General features: G+C 43.8%; 1 protein-coding gene and 1 long non-coding RNA gene across 2 annotated transcripts in view; one reads left to right on the top strand and one right to left on the bottom strand.

The window, feature by feature from the left end:
* cux1b (cut-like homeobox 1b) overlaps positions 1-24,000 on the bottom strand; it is a 133,689-nt gene that overhangs the window by 74,575 nt on the left and 35,114 nt on the right. The window contains exon 3 of the mRNA XM_060874723.1: positions 2,657-2,704. Within this exon, the coding sequence (XP_060730706.1) occupies positions 2,657-2,704 (48 nt within the window). The remainder of the gene's footprint in view (positions 1-2,656; positions 2,705-24,000) is intronic.
* Positions 3,957-5,459, top strand: LOC132839863 (uncharacterized). The gene is made up of 2 exons (XR_009647770.1): positions 3,957-4,786; positions 4,873-5,459. It is a non-coding gene; the product is annotated as an uncharacterized LOC132839863 (long non-coding RNA).

The following is a 24,000-nucleotide window of genomic DNA, read 5'->3' as shown; positions in this document are numbered from 1 at the left end:
GGGAGCGTCTCCTTTTAGAAGGTCGGAGAACAGGAGCAGGAAAAGCGCTGCTTTTTAAATAGACTGATGAAGAACGGCAGCTTCGCTGAATGATGGAGGGAGGGGAGGGAGGGGAGAGAGAGACAGAGAGAGAGAGAGAGAGAGAGAGAGAAAGAGAGAGACAGAGAGAGCGAGAGAGAGACAGAGAGAGAGAGAGAGACAGAGAGAGAGAGTGAGAAAGAGAGAGACAGAGAGAGTGAGAAAGAGAGAGACAGAGAGAGCGAGAGAAAGAGAGACAGAGAGAGAGAGTGAGAAAGAGAGAGACAGAGAGAGTGAGAAAGAGAGAGACAGAGAGAGCGAGAGAAAGAGAGACAGAGAGAGAGAGTGAGAAAGAGAGAGACAGAGAGAGTGAGAAAGAGAGAGACAGAGAGAGCGAGAGAAAGAGAGAGACAGAGAGAGCAAGAGAGAGAGAGAGAGAGAGAGAAGTACAAAATGAAACCAAGTTCAGCGTCACATGCAAACAAACTTCACATCGAAAGCTCCATTAAAAAAATCCATCAAACTGTGAGGAGAATTTCAGACTTTGTGCTGAAACAGATTGGTATTTCGAAGCCATCCACGATTCCCTCCATCCTGACTAGAGCCCCAGTCCCAGCTGAAGAGAAGCAGTTCCTGAGTACGATGCTGCCACCACCGCGCTTCACTGTGGCTCTAGTGTTCTTTACATAAGGAGCTGTTTTAGTTGGTTTTAATTTATTGCCCCAAATATATTTTAAAATCATGTCAAAACCTTTTAGCTTGGTCTCATCAGACCACGAGACATCTCTGTAATAGTGGAAGAGAAGATTTAGGAGGGTTTCACTACGCTACAGTCCAGACATGTGAAGAACACAAGGGAATGTTTTCACGTGCAGGAAGTGAGCAGCACCTGACACGTGACACCCGTCTCGTGTTTTGTTCGGATTTCGTTTTTAGTCCTTTGTCCATTTTGGAAGGACGTCCTGTTCTTGCTAATGTCACCGCGGTGCTCCGTTTTCTCTCCTCGTTGTTGACGGCCTTCGTGGTGGGCCTTCGTCTTTTGTACCCCTCTGCAGATCATTACCCTTCTACAGCGAGATCACGGACAGGCTGTGAAAGCTCTTCAGAAGTCGGATAAAACCTTGGATGATGTCACAGAATTTTTTTCTTTTTTTCCCCCTTAAAATTACATTGGCTTAATTATTTATATAGATAGAAAAACAGACAGATAGACTCTCAGAATGTCTCGCTCTCGGTCTCCGCGTCTGCCGCCTCGCTCTCGGTCTCCGCGTCTGCCGCCTCGCTCTCGGTCTCCGCGTCTGCCGTCTCGCTCTCGGTCTCCGCGTCTGCCGTCTCGCTCTCGGTCTCCGCGTCTGCCGTCTCGCTCTCGGTCTCCGCGTCTGCCGTCTCGCTCTCGGACTCCGCGTCTGCCGTCTCGCTCTCGGTCTCCGCGTCTGCCGTCTCGCTCTCGGACTCCGCGTCTGCCGTCTCGCTCTCGGACTCCGCGTCTGCCGTCTCGCTCTCGGACTCCGCGTCTGCCGTCTCGCTCTCGGACTCCGCGTCTGCCGTCTCGCTCTCGGACTCCGCGTCTGCCGTCTCGCTCTCGGACTCCGCGTCTGCCGTCTCGCTCTCGGACTCCGCGTCTGCCGTCTCGCTCTCGGACTCCGCGTCTGCCGTCTCGCTCTCGGACTCCGCGTCTGCCGTCTCGCTCTCCGTCTCCGCGTCTGCCGTCTCGCTCTCCGTCTCCGCGTCTGCCGTCTCGCTCTCGGACTCCGCGTCTGCCGTCTCGCTCTCGGACTCCGCGTCTGCCGTCTCGCTCTCGGACTCCGCGTCTGCCGTCTCGCTCTCGGACTCCGCGTCTGCCGTCTCGCTCTCGGACTCCGCGTCTGCCGTCTCGCTCTCGGACTCCGCGTCTGCCGTCTCGCTCTCGGACTCCGCGTCTGCCGTCTCGCTCTCCGTCTCCGCGTCTGCCGTCTCGCTCTCCGTCTCCGCGTCTGCCGTCTCGCTCTCCGTCTCCGCGTCTGCCGTCTCGCTCTCCGTCTCCGCGTCTGCCGTCTCGCTCTCTCTATGTCTCTCTCTGTATTTCCAGGTCTCGTTCTTTGTCCCTCTGTCTGTATTTGTCCCCCTCATTACCGTTTCTATCCCCCTTTGCCCCAGTCTGTATCTCTCCCTCCCTCCCTCCCTCCCTCCTTCTCTCCGTGTCTCTCGCTCTTTAAGGTTAAGCAGAGAATGTTGTCCTTTTTATACCAATTTAAACATGGCCTCCGGGCCCAAAGCATCATGAAAAGGACAAGAGAGAGTGTGAGACAGAAAGCGTCTACTCCTCCCTCTCCCTCTCTCCCTGTGCCAGTTCAGGTCACGCTGTACTCGCTGACAGGAAGAAAAAGACAAGAGGAAGGAAAGAGGGGGCCGACGGTAGGGGGGAGAAAAGTGAGAGAGAGAGAAAGAGAGAGGAGTGAAGAATTATAGGACGGCGCATTATTCCAATCTAAATGGTGAGGTTTATTTATATGGATGGAGCTGATACGCTGCAGTGTGTCACCGTAACGTACTAGCGGAGTGTGACGGCTCAGCGACTAACACCTACACGATAAATGTGTTACACACACACACACTCTCATTCACACACTCTCTCATTCACACACACACACACACTCACCTCGGCCTGAAAACTCTTCAGCAGCGGAGCTACCTGCTTGCGCAGATCCTGAAAGACAAAGACAGGACAAAAGGTCAGAGGTCAAACCACACATCAACATCTTTATATCAGTGATGAAGCTGTGACTGCTATCAACTTCTCTTACGTCACACATTAAAAAGTAGGGTGGAATTTGACGTGTCCTCAGTATCTCACTCTCGCTCACACACACACACACTGTCCTGCGGATATGTGGACGCACACAAACACACACGTGTGCACAAAACACATTCAACACTCAAGTCCATTATTTATTTAGCAAATTGTTCAACTAATCAGAGAGAGAGAGAGAGAGAGAGAGAGAGAGAGAGAGAGAGAGAGAGAGAGAGAGAGAGAGAGAGACAGAGAGAGAGAGAGAGAGAGAGAGACAGAGAGAGAGACAGTGAGGGAGAGAGAGACAGTGAGAGAGACAGAGATAGAGAGAGAGAGACAGAGAGTGAGTGAGTGAGTGAGACAGAGAGAGTGACTTCTCAACATTCCAACCGCAATTAATATATATTTTTTTTAAATAATAAAATAAATCATTAGAATATAATAACCAGCATCAAATTAATAATAATAATAATAATAATAATAATAATAATAATAATAATAATAATAAATAATTGTTAATAAATCTAAAGTTTTGTTGCATCACCGTAGTTAAACGTGGGTTATTTATTTATTTATTTCACAATTAAATATTAGATAAAAAATACATTTTATGAATATATTATTTCTTTAACAATTTGATATAAGAATATAGCAACAATTTTATTATTATTTAATTTATTATTATTAGTTGTCTCCTACAAGCCCGACTGACACGTCAACTCATTTGCATCGACACCAGTGACATGTTGCCGGGGTCAGACGAGGTCACCCAGGACGGAGTTTGAAGGTGAAAGGTCGCTTAGCCCCAGACGGTGCAGCTGGTTCAAGCTTTCTGTCATCACATGAACACTCGGCGGCGATCTACACAGCTAAATGAGGAGCGGCGTTCACCCCAACCCACCCCCAACCCCCTACAGAATCCCCCTAGGGACAGGAACAAGTCGGAGGATCTGATTGGGCAGCCAGTGAGAGTGTGTGTGTGTGTGTGTGTGTGTGTGTGTGTGTGTGTGTGTGTTGGCTCCTGCCTGGATAACGTTTATGTAAGCGCTGCTCAGAGGTCCTGGTGACCCACAGGAAACCTCTGTCAGCAGCTGGTTTACATATAACACTCCGATCCTTGCCAACACACACACACACACACACACACACACACACACACACACACACACGCAGCCTGCTGCACTGGGAAAGCTGTAGTTCCAGAAGCACAAAGCTCTGCAGAGAAGCTGTTTGTGTGTTATTTCGGCTACACGGTGTGATCACGGGGGTTCTGAGGCTGCAGGGTTACCGCTTTACACACGTTTAAAGAAACTGTGGAACTAAATCGGCTGCTTGGCAAACACAAGACCAAGCACAGGCGGTAGCTTCGTGCTGACATTATCTTTATAACCGTTTTTTTTTGGGAAAAAAAGTTTGGGCCACTTTGGTACGGTTCAGTCAGTCGAGGGCTTCTCAGCTTGGACAATAAATCAGCACAATTGTACAGAATTCTTCATCCTGATCGAACACAAGGTGTCAGTTTAGTTCAACACTTCTGAGGTTTGTCTAATATTAGCATTTCTGTAGTAACAGCTAACCTGGGAGGAAGAAGAAGGAGTAGAAGAAGGAGAAGAAAATGAAGAAGGAAAAAGAAGAAGAAGGAGAAGGAGGAGACGGAGTAGAAAAAAGAAACAGAAACAGAAAAAAAGAGAAAAAATAAAAAAGAAACAGAAAAAAGGAGAAGAAATAGAAAAAAGAAAAAGAAAGAAGAAAAAGAAAAAGAAAAAAGAAAAAGAAGAAAATAAAGAAAAAGAAAAAAGAAAAAGAAAAAAGAAGAAAAAAGAAAAAGAAAAGAAAGAAAAAAGAAAAAAGAAGCAAATGAAATATAAAGGAATGTATACAGAAGAGTCTCCACCATGAAGCCACAGGATGTTGTGTTTCACTTTTTCTCAGTAACACCGATGGCTCCTGAAACCCAAAGCGAGCGAACATCAGCTGCTAAGTGCTAACACACACGATGTAGGAAATGTAACTATTAACGGATAAAAAGCATGTGTTCTGTATGAAGGTGATTTTACAGTTTAATATTTTCTCTGTTCCTACAGAACGTTTGGGCGCCGCAGTCTCTCAGGACATGAGGACAATTTGTTCAGCACATTTCAGGTTTTCTAAAACGTAAAACCAGCCCAAAAACTAGCTGAAACCTGTCAGCGAGCGAGGAGCGAACAGCAGGAAACTTTCCTCTACACTGTTGTGGCTGTGATAGTGGCTCTGAAACTGTGTGTGTGTGTGTGTGTGTGTGTGTGTGTGTGTTAGAGTGTGTGTGTGGGTTAGAGTGTGTGTGCATGAGTTAGTGTGTGTGTGTGAGTTGGAGTGTGTGTGTGTGTGTGCGTGAGTTGGAGTGTGTGTGTGTGTGTGTGCGTGAGTTGGAGTGTGTGTGTGTGTGTGTGTGTGTGTGTGTGTGTGCGCGTGAGTTGGAGTGTGTGTGTGTGTGTGTGTGTGTGCGCGTGAGTTGGAGTGTGTGTGTGTGTGTTGGCTGTAGATAATGCAGTAAACCAATTACTTTGCAGTTTAATAAAGAGCTGAAAACGTTTGTAAACTTCAGCAAATAAATAAATAAATAAATAAAAACACTGACTTTCAAAAAAAAGGATTTAAAACCTGTGAGTATTAAATGCGACCTGCACGTGGACGTTTCTTTAGCTTGTTTTTCTTTATTGTTTGCTGGTCTGCTTACTTTATTTCTTTATTACTGTTTCTAGGCTTTAACTAACTGCACTTTAGCTAACTTTCTTCTCAACAACTGTTTTATTAAATCCTGTGGAAGTTCCACTGGCGCTGAAGACTCTCAGGCTGCAGGTCTCTGATCATTAGGAGTAAAAATAAAACATTTAATCAACACAAACTGATTAGAATTACAAAAGAGACAAAAGAACTAGTGTAGAAATAATAATGATTATAGTTATTATTACAGTTTAAACCTGTAATTTGAGGCACCAGAATCTGAGATATTCCTTTTCTACTGTAATTAACGGCTTTAGACGGCGAAAGCCTTCCCGTGTTGATCGCAGGTTAAGAAATTCAATCGTATTGTATCGTAACAGATTAAGAGCTTTTGGTCTGATATCAAATCGGGAATGAAAACCGCATGGTGGTGTGTTTAAGCTCCTTTCCAGGAGCAGAGAGGGTTTAAGGGCCTTGCTCAGGGGCCCAATAGAACAGCTCAGCAGTGCTGGGGCTTGAATCACTACTCCATCGCTGTGGGATTCGTTCTTCTAGACACATTTATGTGAAACTAACTGAATCAATATTCAATAAAGGTGAGAATTTGGGCTAACGTAAGCCGTTGCAATGCTTGTGAAGAAACTGTAATCAAATCAGTCATCGCGAGGATTTCTTTTTTATTTTGTTTTAATAAACAGACTTTTTTCTGTTCAAAAGTGATATGAAATACATTTTAGTTGCCCGTCTCTCCGTGTGCTGGTGCTTTAAGCCGCGCTTAAAAATCATACTGCATTAACAGCAATCTGCTTTGCACACACAAGCACATAAAAGCACACACACGCACGCAAAGATGCACACATGGACTGAAATAAAAAATGGCAGCGAGCTAGACCGCGACTCCAGCAAGGGATTTAAAGTAGGGAATAAAGGAGTGAATAAAGGAGGGAGGGAGTGAGGGAAGGAGTGCTCAGCTGTAATTAGGCCTGACGAGCAGGTCTGCCTGGCAGCCCGCGACTCCACGCCTATTTATAGAGCACAGCAAAGCTTCGAAAACTGCTGGCAGGGCAAACTGGACAGCGTACACACACACACACACACACACACACACACACACACACACACACACTTTCTTGGAGTTGATCCAGCACTATTAAAGACGCAAAGCGACTTGAGTGCCTTTAGTCTCTGAATTCATTTAATCAGGCAGAGGGTAATTCCACTAAAGAAGCTCGCTTCATAAATACGTATTAACAGACTATTAAACCAGCCACACTATTGGAATACAGCCATAAAATAAATAAATAAATAAATAAACAAACAAACACACACACTTGTGCAATATCTAAATAAATAAATCATATTTCCTGGCTATATATAAGGACAGTGTCCTGCATCTCTGACATAATTTTCATTTCCTTGAGCAAATGTGCATCCCAGGGACACTTAGCTTTTACTCTAATAATTATTTATAATATTACACGAAGAATCAATATTAACATATTTTCAACAAATATCAGCAAAAATACTGCATACTGCAGCAGCCACATTTCAAGTGACCTCTCGCCATCATGCGATATCATAATCTCACTCTGCTTTGACCGAAAATCTGCTGCTAGTCTTAACGTGTTAAAGCTAGAAAAACGCTCCAGATCTATAAAACCGTGAGGAGATCTTTCAGGTCGTTTTCGGTCTTTCAAGCTCTCTCCAAAACGATCGTCATCATCTTCTGAAATAGATGATAAAATTGCCACGATTCCCTCCATCCTGACTAGAGCCCCAGTCCCAGCTGAAGAGAAGCAGTTCCTGAGTACGATGCTGCCACCACCGCGCTTCACTGTGGCTCTAGTGTTCTTTACATAAGGAGCTGTTTTAGTTGGTTTTAATTTATTGCCCCAAATATATTTTAAAATCATGTCAAAACCTTTTAGCTTGGTCTCATCAGACCACGAGACATCTCTGTAATAGTGGAAGAGAAGATTTAGGAGGGTTTCACTACGCTACAGTCCAGACATGTGAAGAACACAAGGGAATGTTTTCACGTGCAGGAAGTGAGCAGCACCTGACAGAAATCCCTGTGGCTCCTTTAACGCTGCCGTCCGTCTCGTGTTTTGTTCGGATTTCGTTTTTAGTCCTTTGTCCATTTTGGAAGGACGTCCTGTTCTTGCTAATGTCACCGCGGTGCTCCGTTTTCTCTCCTCGTTGTTGACGGCCTTCGTGGTGTCCCACGGTACATCTAATGCTTTGTAAAGTCTTTTGTACCCCTCTGCAGATCATTACCCTTCTACAGCGAGATCACGGACAGGCTGTGAAAGCTCCTTGTGATCCTTCAGCCGTTCTACGGAAACCTTTTAGAGCTGATTTGGGGTTTAATCGGAAACATTTTTATTGATTATATCATAGTACGTTCATTACTTTTGAACGAGAGAAAGAATACGATCGGTTCCTTCTGTTATTTCTGAATAGATCGATCCTACATGCTCCATTATAAAAATTCTACACACTTGTGTAACCAGCTTATTGGACCGTGTTTTTTTTTTTGTTTGTTTGTTTGTTTTTCACTTGTGTTTTCTTGATAGCTAAATCACATTAAAAGTGGAAAAGGTTCTGTCATGAACACAGGGGTGTGTAGACTTTCTATATTTACTGTATAGATATAGATCACGATATAATTATATACATATAATCCGAAGTAATCCACGATATAGATTTATATAGATTGAAAGAAAGCTCCTGGTTTTATTCTTTCTCCCTCCTTCTCTCTCTCTCTCACACACACACACACCTCACACACACCTCTACCTCCTGGCACCTTTTTTTTTTTAAAAGCTAAAGCTCAAGGTATGTTTGCGATTTCACACCCCTTAGTGAAAAGGGATAACGAAGCTCGAAAGACGACTGCGGTAAAAAAGCTAAAGCGAGGAAATACACCGGATCAAACCGTGCACCACGCACATGCACACACACACACACACACACACACACACTCACACACACACACAGAGGAAAATCATTTCCTGAGAAGGCGCCAGGAGGTGTGACGAGTGTTTGATGAGGCATTTGGAGAAAGACAGACGTTTAAGCGCGGGGAGACAAAGTGAAAGAGAGCGAGAGAAACTGATGAAAGACACGAGGTAGCACAGTTACAATGAGCTAAAACACATAGCAGACAGGTGTGTGTGTGTGGGTGTGTGTGTGTGTGTTTGAGAGATAGAGAGAGGCAGTCAGCCCTCAGGCAGCCTGGATGCACAAAACACAGGATGAGACTTAAGAGCTTTGCTTTTGTGCCAGACGTCTACAGGCTGCTTTTCCTATTCAATCCTGAACACACACACACACACACACACACACACACACACACGGTATTACACAACTGAAAGTATTTTAATCATGATTTCGATTTCAGCTTTTGTGTTTAATTAAACGTAACCAGCTGTAATACTGCATTTATGTAACATCGTGCTTTATCCTGAACATATGGCATGGCGCGATACACAAATACACAACGCTCAGTCATCACTACACAAGTTTAATCTGTCGCTTTGTGTCATACAGACGCACACACGCTCAACCGTCTTTCACCTGGTGAGATCTACACCCACTAATTTCACACAGAAAAAAAGAGAAATTATAGAGGAAATATTGTTTGGTGAGCGTTCTGTAATGAGAGCTGGAGACACCGAGCAAACACAGAACGAGTTAGTGTTGTAACACACAGGGATTGTTTGTGTTGTTGTGCTTCCTGAAAATCATGGGTGTGACGTGCTAAATGATTTGGTGCATAGTGCGTGAAAGTACTGGCACCATGACGATGGACAAAATGGCGTCGCTGAACTGTTCAGACTACCCAAATGGTTAGAGTTGTGCAGTGTGTAGTGTGGTATAGAGTAGTGTAGTGTAATGTTGTGTAGTGCAGTGTGTAGTGTGGTATAGAGTAGTGTAGTGTAATGTTGTGTAGTGCAGTGTGTAGTGTGGTATAGAGTAGTGTAGTGTAATGTTGTGTAGTGCAGTGTGTAGTGTGGTATAGAGTAGTGTAATGTAATGTTGTGTAGTGCAGTGTGTAGTGTGGTATAGAGTAGTGTAGTGTAATGTTGTGTAGTGCAGTGTGTAGTGTGGTATAGAGTAGTGTAGTGTAATGTTGTGTAGTGCAGTGTGTAGTGTGGTATAGAGTAGTGTAATGTTGTGTAGTGCAGTGTGATGCAGTGTAGTGTTATATTGTATAGTGTGGTATAGAGTAGTGTAGTGTAATGTGTAGTGTAGTGTTGTAGTGTAGTGTAGTGTAATGTGTGTAATGTAGTGTAATCTAATGTCTAGTATAGTATTATGTTGTATAATGTGGTATAGAGTAGTGTATTGTTATGTTGTGTAGTGTAGTGTTGTATAGTGGAGTGGAGTGTTATGTTGTGTAGTGTAGTCTAATGTGTATTGTAGTGTAGTGTTGTATAGTGCAGTATAGTGTGGTGTAGTGTAACGTTGTATAGTGTGGTGTAGTGTAACGTTGTATAGTGTGGTGTAGTGTAACGTTGTATAGTGTGGTGTAGTGTAACGTTGTATAGTGTGGTGTAGTGTAACGTTGTATAGTGTGGTGTAGTGTAACGTTGTATAGTGTGGTGTAGTGTAACGTTGTATAGTGTGGTGTAGTGTAACGTTGTATAGTGTGGTGTAGTGTAACGTTGTATAGTGTGGTGTAGTGTAACGTTGTATAGTGTGGTGTAGTGTAACGTTGTATAGTGTGGTGTAGTGTAACGTTGTATAGTGTGGTGTAGTGTAACGTTGTATAGTGTGGTGTAGTGTAACGTTGTATAGTGTGGTGTAGTGTAACGTTGTATAGTGTGGTGTAGTGTAACGTTGTATAGTGTGGTGTAGTGTAACGTTGTATAGTGTGGTGTAGTGTAACGTTGTATAGTGTGGTGTAGTGTAACGTTGTATAGTGTGGTGTAGTGTAACGTTGTATAGTGTGGTGTAGTGTAACGTTGTATAGTGTGGTGTAGTGTAACGTTGTATAGTGTGGTGTAGTGTAACGTTGTATAGTGTGGTGTAGTGTAACGTTGTATAGTGTGGTGTAGTGTAACGTTGTATAGTGTGGTGTAGTGTAACGTTGTATAGTGTGGTGTAGTGTAACGTTGTATAGTGTGGTGTAGTGTAACGTTGTATAGTGTGGTGTAGTGTAACGTTGTATAGTGTGGTGTAGTGTAACGTTGTATAGTGTGGTGTAGTGTAACGTTGTATAGTGTGGTGTAGTGTAACGTTGTATAGTGTGGTGTAGTGTAACGTTGTATAGTGTGGTGTAGTGTAACGTTGTATAGTGTGGTGTAGTGTAACGTTGTATAGTGTGGTGTAGTGTAACGTTGTATAGTGTGGTGTAGTGTAACGTTGTATAGTGTGGTGTAGTGTAACGTTGTATAGTGTGGTGTAGTGTAACGTTGTATAGTGTGGTGTAGTGTAACGTTGTATAGTGTGGTGTAGTGTAACGTTGTATAGTGTGGTGTAGTGTAACGTTGTATAGTGTGGTGTAGTGTAACGTTGTATAGTGTGGTGTAGTGTAACGTTGTATAGTGTGGTGTAGTGTAACGTTGTATAGTGTGGTGTAGTGTAACGTTGTATAGTGTGGTGTGGTGTAGTGTAACGTTGTATAGTGTGGTGTAGTGTAACGTTGTATAGTGTGGTGTGGTGTAGTGTAACGTTGTATAGTGTGGTGTGGTGTAGTGTAACGTTGTATAGTGTGGTGTAGTGTAACGTTGTATAGTGTGGTGTAGTGTAACGTTGTATAGTGTGGTGTAGTGTAACGTTGTATAGTGTGGTGTAGTGTAACGTTGTATAGTGTGGTGTAGTGTAACGTTGTATAGTGTGGTGTAGTGTAACGTTGTATAGTGTGGTGTAGTGTAACGTTGTATAGTGTGGTGTAGTGTAACGTTGTATAGTGTGGTGTAGTGTAACGTTGTATAGTGTGGTGTAGTGTAACGTTGTATAGTGTGGTGTAGTGTAACGTTGTATAGTGTGGTGTAGTGTAACGTTGTATAGTGTGGTGTAGTGTAACGTTGTATAGTGTGGTGTAGTGTAACGTTGTATAGTGTGGTGTAGTGTAACGTTGTATAGTGTGGTGTAGTGTAACGTTGTATAGTGTGGTGTAGTGTAACGTTGTATAGTGTGGTGTAGTGTAACGTTGTATAGTGTGGTGTAGTGTAACGTTGTATAGTGTGGTGTAGTGTAACGTTGTATAGTGTGGTGTAGTGTAACGTTGTATAGTGTGGTGTAGTGTAACGTTGTATAGTGTGGTGTTGTGTAACGTTGTATAGTGTGGTGTGCAAAAATTTGTCATATACACAATAAAAAAGTGCTTACAGAAATTCAGTGTAAAAGAAACTTTTCCCCTCCTGCTTCTCCCCCATGGTGGGTAATATAATTGAGAAAGCACAAATAAAACTCTTACAGGACTCGCCTGATGAACTCGACATTACGAGTGTGCGTCTTCCACAACGGAGAGCGTTTTATTATGAATTCTTTCAAACGACTCTAACCTTTTAACCTAACCTCACAAAGAAAACACTTAATCCAACCGTCTGCTGCGTCGGAGAGGAAAATTAAAGAGGGGAAAAGTGCTTTTGACTGGCACGAAGAAGCGCACTTGAGTGGGCCGAGAGGAAGAAAAGAGCCGTCTTCAAAAAGGTCAGTGTTCGAGTCCTCCAAAACCTGATGCACAGGTTCGACAGCAACCCGAGAGCCCTCTGTCTTTCACACACACACACAAATAGTTAAGTGTTCGATGTTAAAGACTTTTAAAGAACTCACATGACCTCAACAGATGAAAGCGTTCGTATTTTTCTTTCACCACAAAAAAAAAAAAAAATGCACGTTATGATGTCATGAAAGTTTTTTTTTTTTTTAAATGGTAAAAGTGATCTCTTTATCTGTGACACTGGAGGAAAAAAATGTCACACATAACTATATGTTTTAATATAATGTAAAATTGTGTAATATGTAAATTGTGTCAGTTTGTAACATCGGGGTTCGTTTAACCGTAAACAATGAAAACAAACCCAAAGCGAATTTTGTTTGTTTGTTTGATCACATAATACTCATCTGTTTAACTCATTTGAATTCTACACACTGAGTTTAAGTTTAAGTTGCTAAAGCGTATAACATAAAGCGCACCAGTAAAAACAACTCTCGGATTTTGAGGTCCGAAAATCAAATTTAAAAGATGTAAATTTATGTAAATTAGGTCACATTTCCAGAAAAACAGTGCGTGACCATTGTGCCTGGCGCTCTGGCTGGATGATGATCCAAACTGTTTCTCTAAACTAAACTAACCAAAAAAAGAGAAAGAAGTCTCTTTAATCTCAAATGCTTCCGAATGTCTTTTCATTCGACTCTGACATTGTGCTGCTTGTGTAGGAGCTGGAAATCCACTTCAGAGAGTCGGGTTTATTTCATTCCGTATGAAAACATTTTAAAAATAAAAATCCTCACAAAACGGGACAGAAATGAAGACAGACAGACGGACATAGCTTCCATGTTTTGGAAGGACATGTCTGTCTGTCTGTCTGTCTGTCTGTCTGTCTGTCTGCATTCTTCGATCCTCTGTTTTATACCACGGCACAAAAGTGGCCGACAAAATGGAAGACGTGAAAGCGTCAACCCCCACGCACTACACGTTTCTCTCTCTCACACACACACACACACACACACACACACAACGTTGAGCTAATGGCGCTAGCCGCTGCTCTCCTCTCCATTAACGGCGCTGTAATGCGGAGAGCTGGACGAATAAACACATTAGCGTCACTCCACACTGAGCTACGCACAGCTGCATTCACAGACACTGACTCATCACACGCAGGCTAGACAACACACATGCGTGCACACACACACATTCCTTCCTTCACACACACTTCAATGTAGATGAGGACCTCAACACCTCGTAACGTCTGGACGTGGCATCGGTGTAAAGGAAAACACATTAACGCTTGTGTACGCTCGCCCACGTTCATTAACACTGTGACTTCAACAATGAGCTTTAAAACATTTATGAACTCTCTCTCACTCACACACACACACACACACACACACACACACAGCTAATCTGGTGACGCAACATATAAATGGAAGAACTTTTATCTTTACCTAAAAGAATAAACATGTCTGGGGTGTGTGTGTGTGTGTGGCTAGTATTGCAGCTCTTCTGATAATAAAAGCTTCACTTTGGAACACACACAAACACACACACACGAGAAAGCATATCTGTGAAATTCCAAAACACACACATCTCATGCGCAGATGCATGCACACACAGAGATCTGACATCACAAGGGCCATGATGGAAAACTGCACACACAACAAAATAAAACACTCCTCATTGCCTCATTCAACTACACACACACACACACACACACCTGCAAATTGTGGTGTGTATTGTTGTGGGATTTGGGACATTGCTGCTGAATGTAGCAAAGCTGTCAGGACAGGGTTACAAAATTCATAAATGGCAACATGCACTATGTCTCTCTCTCTCTGTTTCTCTCCATTTCTCTCTCTCTCTCACACACACACACACACACACAGTTTGCTGCCCCACTAGTTCTGTGAGCATGAAACAAAAAAAACAAGACAAGTTAACATACGTGTGTGTGCACAAGTACATACATGCAAGCTTTCCTTTGACTGTGTGTGTGCGTGTGTGCGTGTGTGTGTGTCTGCGCTTGAGTGCATGCGACTCTTTTGATGCATGTCTTTGTGTTCTATTTCTGTAACATTAAATGTGTTTTTCACTCTGCATGTAGTGTGTGTCTGCTAAAGTCTTTTGATAGACGAGTGTGCGTGTTTGTGTGCGTGTGTGTGTGAGTGTGTGCCTGTGTAGTCATTCATTCCTTTGATGGTAAATGTGAGCGAGGGTGTATTGGTATTATCTCTAAATAAGGAAGGGAGGGCAATTCAGTGGCTATCTTCTGCTCATCTATCCATGACCAAGCTGGAGAGAGAGAGGGGGGGCTGCTGATGAAGTAAAGAAGGAAGGAAGGAAGGAAGGAGGAGGGGAGAGATAAAGAACGAGTACAGGGTAGGAGATCGAGGACTGGGGGTGGAGTGTACCACTGTGAACAGGAAAAGGGGGGGTGTGTGTGAGTGAGTATGAACGAGAAGAAGCGAAGGGAGATGGAGTGTCTCACACACACACACACACACACACACACACACACACACACTGACAGATCTTCTTTCCCCACTGCAGACACTGGAAGATGGATGACAGGGGGGCTGAGCGTTGCTTCTCTGGGGAAATGGAATTCCCATTCCCTGTCTGCAGGCCCCCAGGCCATCCGCTCTAACTCCCCCACCACACACACACACACACACACACACACACACACACACACACAGCTACCCTGAGGCAGCCCTCGGGACCAATCTGTGATCACATCACTGGGTTCCAATAAGCGTGTACAGTGTGGAACAGCTCACACAGGAGGCATCAGGAAGGAGTTTAAAGCTGATTCTTCAGCAGTATTAAAGGTGCTGTTTCATCACTGGAACCTTTGCAGGACCTTTTAGCTCCTGCTACAGTACCTACAGTACACAGGCCCAGCTCGAGGTACCGATGATTGTCGGTCGGTCAGCGAGCTTTAGCCAGTTTTACATGTGAAAAGTTTTTACCAGTAAATGTTAGCATGGTTGTAGAAAGGTGAGTGCTGAGGCTCCCAAGTGGCACAACAGAAAATCATTCATCTTATTGGCAGGAGGGATGGATTACTTACTATCTCTTCCTCTTCCTGTTGTTCCTCGCGACGACGCTATCGGATTGTGGGCACAAGTAAGCTCATGTCACAGAGCTTTTATCAGTGAGTGTAATGTTGCCCTGTACATCAAGTGACGCTCTTGTTGACTCTCCGGTCATCACACTTTTGTTTCGCCTCATTTTCTTAAGCCTATAGTTTACTCTAAACCTGGAGACAGGACTTAACATATCATTGCTCTGCCATGGCCTGAAAGATGTCCTCAAAAGTTTTAACAGAAGCCAGAACCACAGAAGATATTGATACATTTTTAACCGGATCCCACTGCCTATGATAAACGATTCAGAATCAAATCCAGTGATTCACTTTGTCCTAGCATTTAGTTTAGATACGATTCAAATTTAGATCCTTGTTTTAAATGTGGTGCATACGAGATGTGGGGAACAAAACACAAAAGCAGCCTATAAATCGTAGAGCCACGCTTCAGTCAAGGCTTCACTCGAAGCTCAAGACTTGTCCAACCTCCTAGTGTCCAAAAATCTGTCCATGGTTTGTAAATCATGGGTAAAAATGAAACATCATGTACTGTAGTTTGTGTCAATTGTTCTATCCCATAACGGACACAGTTCCTTCAGGGTGGGAGGACAGGAACGTATTCAGAAACCCATCATGGTTTCTTGAACGTCTGTTATGCTCCATGATGAAGGGGTGACCGTTAGAGAGCTAAGGCAGAGGCGCTGATCTTATCCACACGCTGTGGACGACTTGGCTGTCCGACTCGACCAAGCGGGAGCTGTACCGAGTCGACGTTAATCAACTGATCTTCAAACGACTGAGGAGCTGTTTCAAGTGTTCAGAATAAAAATATACAAATATCCAGGTCCTCTGGCAAGTCTGTACATCTCTGACCTGAGGAGCAGTCATGCTTCATCATCAGGGGGAGGAGGATACAGTGATATAAAGACCCTGTAATGTGGCACCCCGAGAGATCCACGGACTCTGGGAACTACTCCTCGGTTTGTGAGAAGAACTGAAGCGTGACGCTGTCGTCATCCACATTCCATGGTTCTACCAATGTGTGTGAAAATGACTCTGAGGTCTTATGACATCAGCGGTTGAGACATCTCCCAGGCATACGGTGAAACGAACGCCTAATGCATGACCACACAGTGACATCAGCTGCATAATGCTTTCATTAGGTCTAATCAAGCTTACTTCTTCAGCCAGACACAAACAAAAGCATTGTTCCAACAGCATGGCCTTCACGACAGTCCGTAAACAATAACTGAATAGAACGCCAAACTTGTTTTCACTTTAGTAGGATCCAGCGAAGGGAAATCTTATTGCTACAGCATACAAAAAGATTCTAGACAACCATTAGCAACCGTTTCAGGAAGAAGTGTCCACTGATATATCGTGTGTGTGTGTGTGTGTGTGTGTGTGTGTGTATATAGTGAATATTACTGATGTTAACAATACACTTGTCTAATATACAAAACCTCAAACCCAAGGAGATCAGTCAGAGATTATGTAAAAGAGGTAGGCGGGGCTTCGAGGAACCTTTTTACACCTGGTCACTTCATGTGTTTTCTCTGATCCGATAGCTATCTGATTTGTTAAAACTGTTCCATTTACATTAGGCCACATACTGTAAACGCGTCTCGGCGAATCGGATATCGATCCGATCTTTCTACTCCCGCCCAAAATGCAAATATATTTTACCTCATTTCCAGGGTAATTGAAATGGAACACGCTTTGGTGTATGCGGTTTTCAGAACGCAATCAAAAAGAAGACGAAAAAACTGACAAAAAACCCCCAAAAAAACAGCATTTACTGTTTGCTGCATTTTCGCTGGTGGCAGCAGCGCATTTAAGACCCAACGAGACACCTGTGTGAAAGATCACTTGCGGGTGACGTACTTCCGTTTGGGAGGAGTATAGCGCTGACGTCTGTGGCTTGAACAACCACATTCATTTACACCTGTCCAGTTTCATCTGAAATGTGTCCCAGACCACCTCCTGAAGTGGTTTGAACCATCTGATTTATATCCGTCTCGAAAACGTTTCTGAGGGCATTTAGACCTGGTCTTTTTACGATCGGATAGCTATCGGATCACAGAAAACGTGTGAAGTGACCAGGTGTAAAAAGCCCCTAAAACACAGAGGCGATTGACAACTGTTCCAGATTAAAACATCCGTTTTCTTGTGATCTGATTTGGTTTCTGATCTGCTCTTGTGGTGTATTTATGTCGAATTTGCGTACTCTGATGTTAAAACGCGATGCTCCTGTGCAGCTTGTCAGATCTGGATGAGAACAGAAACAGCCTGAGCACAGGACGAGTTCGGTTGTAACGGTGCAGGAGAAGAACAGTAGTCGGAGCGTAGCTGCGTTAATGAGGACGCACACGGCTTGTCCCCAGCTTATTGAATTATGTATCTCTCCTCTGATCCGTGCGCTAATTTGGTCAGATGTTGCGCACTGCTCTGATCTTCTACAGAGCGCCTCGAACGCAGCAAGCTCTTTGATGAGGAGTGCGGATTGCTCGCGCTGCTTTGTGTGTGTGTGTGTGTGTGTGTGTGTGTGTATACCAATATTACACTGAACGCTAACTGGAGTGTCTGTGGAGGTACTGCCTCTCATCACCATCTGCCACCGCTCATAAAGGAGATGCTCTGCGCTAAACCGTCTATTATCTGATATGAAGAGATACACCACATCAAATAAAAACACATTATGTTTTTCTTCACTGAGCGTGGGCGAAAATTACTGTCACCACAGACGAGCCAGCGCGGTTAACCCGCTGCTGTCTGAAAGAAACGTACAAACAATTCGTTCAAATGTTAAAAAGTACGTTGATGCAAATGTACCCGAGGCAACGAAGACGCTGACTGGATTTTCCTGCCCGCTGCAGGGTTTGGGTTAATGGTAGATATGGTAGAGTTTTCTCCTTCCTGTAAAGGAAGGAGTCTCCAGTGCCAGGGCTTTTACTCTATTGTGTGAGAATTGCGATATGATCATTTGGGGGTTTTTTTTGATGTAGCGAGGACACAAATTCCGTTTTCCTTAAACATTCGACTGCGGTGTTTTTAACAGCCGTAGCTAACGTACAGCTAGAACGATCGGGTTTGTTTGTTTTGTACTAAGTGCTATAATAGTGTGTTGTTAGCTACACATTGTCTAACGGTGCGAGTATTTCTGAAATGACAACATGCTCTTACTGACTAAAGAATTGAACTGCCCAATTGACTTCTGCCCATCGACGAAGCCGACGTGTGTGCGTGTGTGTGTGTGTGTGAGAGACTGACGAGTACAGCCAGCTGCACAAAGCTAAGCCCATGTAGCCATACTGATCATATCAACTGTCACTGATGAGATGGATAAGTCTGTGTGTGTGTGTGTAGACTCAATACGCTCAGATCGACACACATTTTAAAGCAGTCCACATTTCATCTTTACATAGATCAAGAGCGTTGCTTTATTACCCGAGGAATCGACGCAACTTGACCGTCTGTATGCTGATATTTCGGTCGATCTTACGGCGATACAGGAGACGTTTAACACGAGAACTTGTGGCATTTTAACACACGACACCTGTGCAGTCAGTGACAGACAAACACCTCTGATTCGCCCATATTGTTCTTTTATATGGTTCTGAATTGGACGTCTTTAATCTCAGGGTTTTTGAAGTTAAAACCGGCAAATTCAATTGGACGGCCATCACATATCTTAATCTAGAACTTGAATGCTGACCTCATTCTCACTCACTCGCTCACACACACACACACACACACACACACACACACACACACCTATAGTCGGTTCATAAAACATGCCTATTAGTCTACAAAAACACACACACACGGGAAAGGTTTCATGTGGGACAGAGGCAGATATCAGTTCAAACATCTCACTATTCAGCCATTTTGAGAAGAATATGCAGGACAGAGTAATAAGAGCAACCTGAGCTGAACACACACACACGATTTAGTTCTGTTGGGCTTCGATCTCTCCATCTACAAGTGCTTACTGAAAACATTGTGCGTTTGTGTGCGTGTGTGTGTGTGTGGAACCAGAGACACTAAAACAGCACTTAACATTGACTCTGTGTGCATTTTCAGGCAGTGAGGTCACAATTACCGAAGGCTTCTCAGCAGTAGTCTCTAGCGCCACCTTATTTCCTGCTTTACCCAAACACACACACACACCTCCCACTCCATAAGCTAATAGGAGGCAAATTCCTCCTCTCTTCACTCCTCCCAAATTCCTCCGCCAGTGAGGACGTACAGGAACGCCTCTTAAATCAATGGCTTGTTACAGCTGTGTGTGTGTGTGTGTGTGTGTGTGTGTGTGTGTGTGTGTGTGTGTTTCTGGCTGGTAAACAAGCCTGCGTGGTTGGACTTACACACACAGGCCTATAATTAACTGAGAAGACGCCAGGCAGCCTGAGCAGGCACACTGCCAGCCCGGATCAGGCCCTAATTACCAACGCTGTCTTTGATAGAACAACACACACACACACACACACACACACACACACCTCTCTAAAAGGATCAGGCTGTCACAGTGCCATTACAAACACCTCTGAGACTTACTTTGAGTCTAATTCCACTGAGCACCAGCGTAAACACCTGTAGTCTGTAATCTCTGTTTCTAATCTCGGTGCTAGAACTCACTTGGTTCTAAACAAAACCCTCCTCGTGTTCCACCATCTTTACTGGGCTCTTTCTGGTTCCCCTTGAGGCCAAAATATTATTGTCTACATCTGAATACTGACCGCTCACAATTTTACGTCCTTCTTAATAGCTGCAAAAAAAAATACGACGTTGCTTGTTTCAGACGTGATCGTTTAGCACGAAGCTGCGTTACGTTATGATTTAAAGCACCTTAATGCTGTAATCACAACTCGAGAGAGGATAGAAACACGAGCCTCGAAAGTATATTGATGGATCAAACTAATCTGGTAGCTGAAACGTTAACCAAGCAGCGTCGTTATTTGTTTGCGATCGTTGGATAAATGAACTTGATTAGCTAACGATCTGGCTGAATGTTACTATATTACGTCGGCGCATTCGTTCTTCGTTCGCCACGTTCATTTCTCCGCCGAATAATAACGCACTAGGAATCACGTGCACTTTATTCGCAAATAAGTGATGTAAAAGAAAGAAAGAAAGAAAGAAAGACTAAAGGCTAGAAGGCAGCTGAGGGTTCGAGGTGAAACGGAAACTTATCGGCTCAGACAGGCGAGACACCCGTCCTGCTGTTAACATTGCCTGTAGTGTTCTGACACACACCTCACACTCTTACTTAACAAATCCTCTCATGCCTCACGTGTGTGTGTGTGTGTGTGTGTGTGTGTGTGTGTGTGTGTGTGTGTGTGTGTGTGTGTGTGAGAGAGAGAGAGAGAGAGAGAGAGAGAGAGAGAGAGAGAGGGAGAACGTATCTGCCTCCGGGCGAAGGTGTTCACGTCACTGAAATATGCATGGCTTGTACTAGCTGTCTGGAACCTAAAACCAGCACCTGAGGTGAAAAATGAGCCTTGGAGCGTGCAGAGTGTCTGCGTATCTGCTCTCCTGAAGGTCACGCTGCAGATTAGCGCCAATGTCCACCTGTATTTGTTTAACTAATGGGGGGAAAAATACGGGCAAATAATACAATTTTCCGTCTCCACGAATGACCTTTAAGGAGAGATAAGAGGGTCTGCTTGATGCAGCTCGCCTTTTCTGAAAAGGAAAAGCCTCTACCCTCGTACACACACACACGCACGCTTCGTTCTACGTAGAAATGCCTTCCAGTACCGCTCAGCCTTTTTTTTTCTTCTTCCCCCCCCCCCAAGTCTTCGAGCACACAGGTCTCCAACAGCTTGATCGACGATCGGTTAAAGTGTTCCTTCGCCACAAACAGCTCGTTGTGGTATTGGCTCGGCGCTGTGGGAAAAGGTCACTGGAAATAAATTTCTTTCAGGGTGCGTGAGGACCCGGAGATGTGTGTGTGCGGTGAGTCTGTGCTGATTGACAGGATTAGAGCAGGAAGGCAGCGTCTGTGTCTTTTGTGCTACACACACACACACGTCTGGATCTCTCTCTTTCCCCATCACGTTTCCAATCGTGAGCTCCGACATGCTTTTCAGCTCAACACGGTTGCACAGTGGTTTTTTTAGGTCACTCTTTCCTTCTTCGATCCTTCTTCAAGTCTGTTTGTTTTATTTTTTTCCCCAAGTCAAAGTCACAGAGATTAGATTCCCTGATGTTTGATCTGTACATTAAAAAAAGCTCTCGAGCTGCGTGCACATGACTACGCACACCGCGCTACTGCGACATGATTGGCCGATTAGATAATTGAACGAAAGTGGACTCGGACTTCAGAAGTTCGAAGCCAGATGACGGTGACGCTGCAGAACTCGGTCGTCATTTTATTTCGTTATTTATAAGCTCTGTCTCTGTCTTTCGAAAAAGTGCTTTCACGTCGGCAGCGTTAAATCTGCACACTCACGTCAGTTATATACGATAAATAAAATGATAAGAAATAGAATTAATCGTTGGAATTTCACACATTTTTTCCACTTTTTTAAGTCATGACCTTTAATAAAAGAACATCCAAAACCCATAACATGAAGTAAGTGTCTCACAAATTCCCTTTACACACACACACACACACACACACACACACACAGGTCCCTGTATCCTAAAAGGACTGTGTGTAAATTATGGATGTGTGCAGATATGAAAGAAATAGATTTAAGTGATGAATGTAGAGTGTGTGTGTGTGTGTGTGTGTGTGTGTGTGTGAGAGAGAGAGAGACAGCGATAGATAGAGAGAGATCGAGAGAGAGAACATGGAGAAGAGAGAATAAGACACTCTTTGAAGCGTTTGTTCTAAATTCGATCCGACACGGCATTACTAATCCCTCGCCAGTCCAAAAACAAACCCAATTCACACAAAGGCTACTATACATTTATATTCGACAGCGGAGAAAAATAATTGAATAAGAATGAAGTAATAATAATTCATAGAGAGAGGAGGAGTAAATCTGAGAAACTGGCATGTCTGTCCTGAAGCACAGAGGGATTTATATCTGCCACAGAGAGTTAAAACTGCAATAACGTCTAAACTACACGACAAAGCAGAGAGAAAGCCAGACGTAAACACAGCAAATAAACAAATAAAGCAGCGCAGCAGCGACACGTCTACTGTGGGGCATTTAGTCTGGCGTCTGGGGCATCGATTGTCTTCTTTACTTCAGACACATTTACGGTTTCATTTTACTTTCAGGTTTTAAAGATAGCATTTGTGAATATTATGAATTCTGGACTGGTCAGAAGGTGAAGATTCATTCTGTATTACAGAAGCTCTGGTGATGACGTGAACGACGTGAACGTGTGAAGTAGCTTTTATTCTAATATGTATGATGGGAAGAATTATAGTAACGGCTCATACACAGGAGAGAGGAAGACAGACAGAGAGACAGACAGACAGACAAATAAACAGACTAACAGAGAGACAGGTGAGAGAGAGAGAGAGAGAGAGAGAGAGAGAGAGAGAGAGAGAGAGAGAGAGAGAGAATCAGACAGACAGACAAAGAGAGACAGACAGAGAGAGAGAGAGAATCAGACAGACAGAGAGAGAGAGAGAGAGAGAGAGAGAGAATCAGACAGACAGAGAGAGAGACAGACAGACAGAGTGCGAGAGAGAGAGACAGACAAACAGAGACAGAGAGAGACAGACAGAGACAGACAGAGTGCGAGAGAGAGAGACAGACAAACAGAGACAGACAGAGAGAGACTGAGAGAATCAGACAGACAGAGAGCGAGAGAGAGAAACGCTGTGCATCATAAGTGACTACAGGAGTGAACTTGTCTCTCGTGGACAGTCTACAACAATAAATCTAACAATAAACCATTAAATTGCTCAATGTGTCGTTCATTAGCAAATGAATCATCGTAATCGTTGGCGCATCGCTGTGGTGTGAGCGGAATAACACACTACAGACCGTGCTGTTACACAAACACACTTCAATCTGTTGTGTTATTCCTGACTTCATTTCTATACAACTCTATTCTGAAGGACTCAACGTTCACTCCTAACACTCTCCTGAGTCTCCTGAGCAGAAGTTGGATTTTTCCCTTCGTCTTTTCTTCTTGCCGCTTCTCCACACGTCCAGCTGTTTGGGTGTAATGACCATCTGGACAGAGGTGTCGGGGAGAAAGTGTTGATGCAGGCAGATGTGTTGATGAGCTGCTTATCTGTGGTGACCAGGTTGTAATGGGGACCGGAGGCTGCTCAGGAGCTTTCACAAGGCCTTGGCATTTTCCTTCAGCCGAGGTTAAAATTTAAATTTGTGCTCCCCGTGACCTTTGTGTGGAGTGGTGGAGTGTATTTTAGGGGAAAGAGGTGGGCAGTTATTGCACAAACTCGGTGCCGAGTCGCTGCCGTGAGGTGTTATGAGCCGATATTAAAATCTCACATCATGATATAAACCGAACCTTTAATTTTCCTGACGGATTACCGAGAGAACATGAAGAGCGATTTGTTTCCGTGCACCATAACTGCACCACACAGGACTGTGGGCTGAGTAGAACCGCTGTTAAACATCCATCATGAGTGATTTTAGAGCAAATAAACAAAACAAAAGTCATTTCATTATTATTATTATTATTATTATTAATTAGCTTTCTTTCGTATATCTTTACAACAGTCTTATTGCTCTTACGCCACGACTTTTATTAATCTTTTATTAAATCTGCTGACTTTATAGATTACATTTAACGGTGTTGAACATCCAGGAA

Source organism: Tachysurus vachellii, chromosome 1 (genome assembly GCF_030014155.1).
Source record: "Tachysurus vachellii isolate PV-2020 chromosome 1, HZAU_Pvac_v1, whole genome shotgun sequence".
Lineage (NCBI taxonomy): Eukaryota > Metazoa > Chordata > Actinopteri > Siluriformes > Bagridae > Tachysurus > Tachysurus vachellii.
The sequence above is the reverse complement of the archived record's forward strand: the minus strand, read 5'-3'. Positions and strand labels throughout refer to the sequence as shown.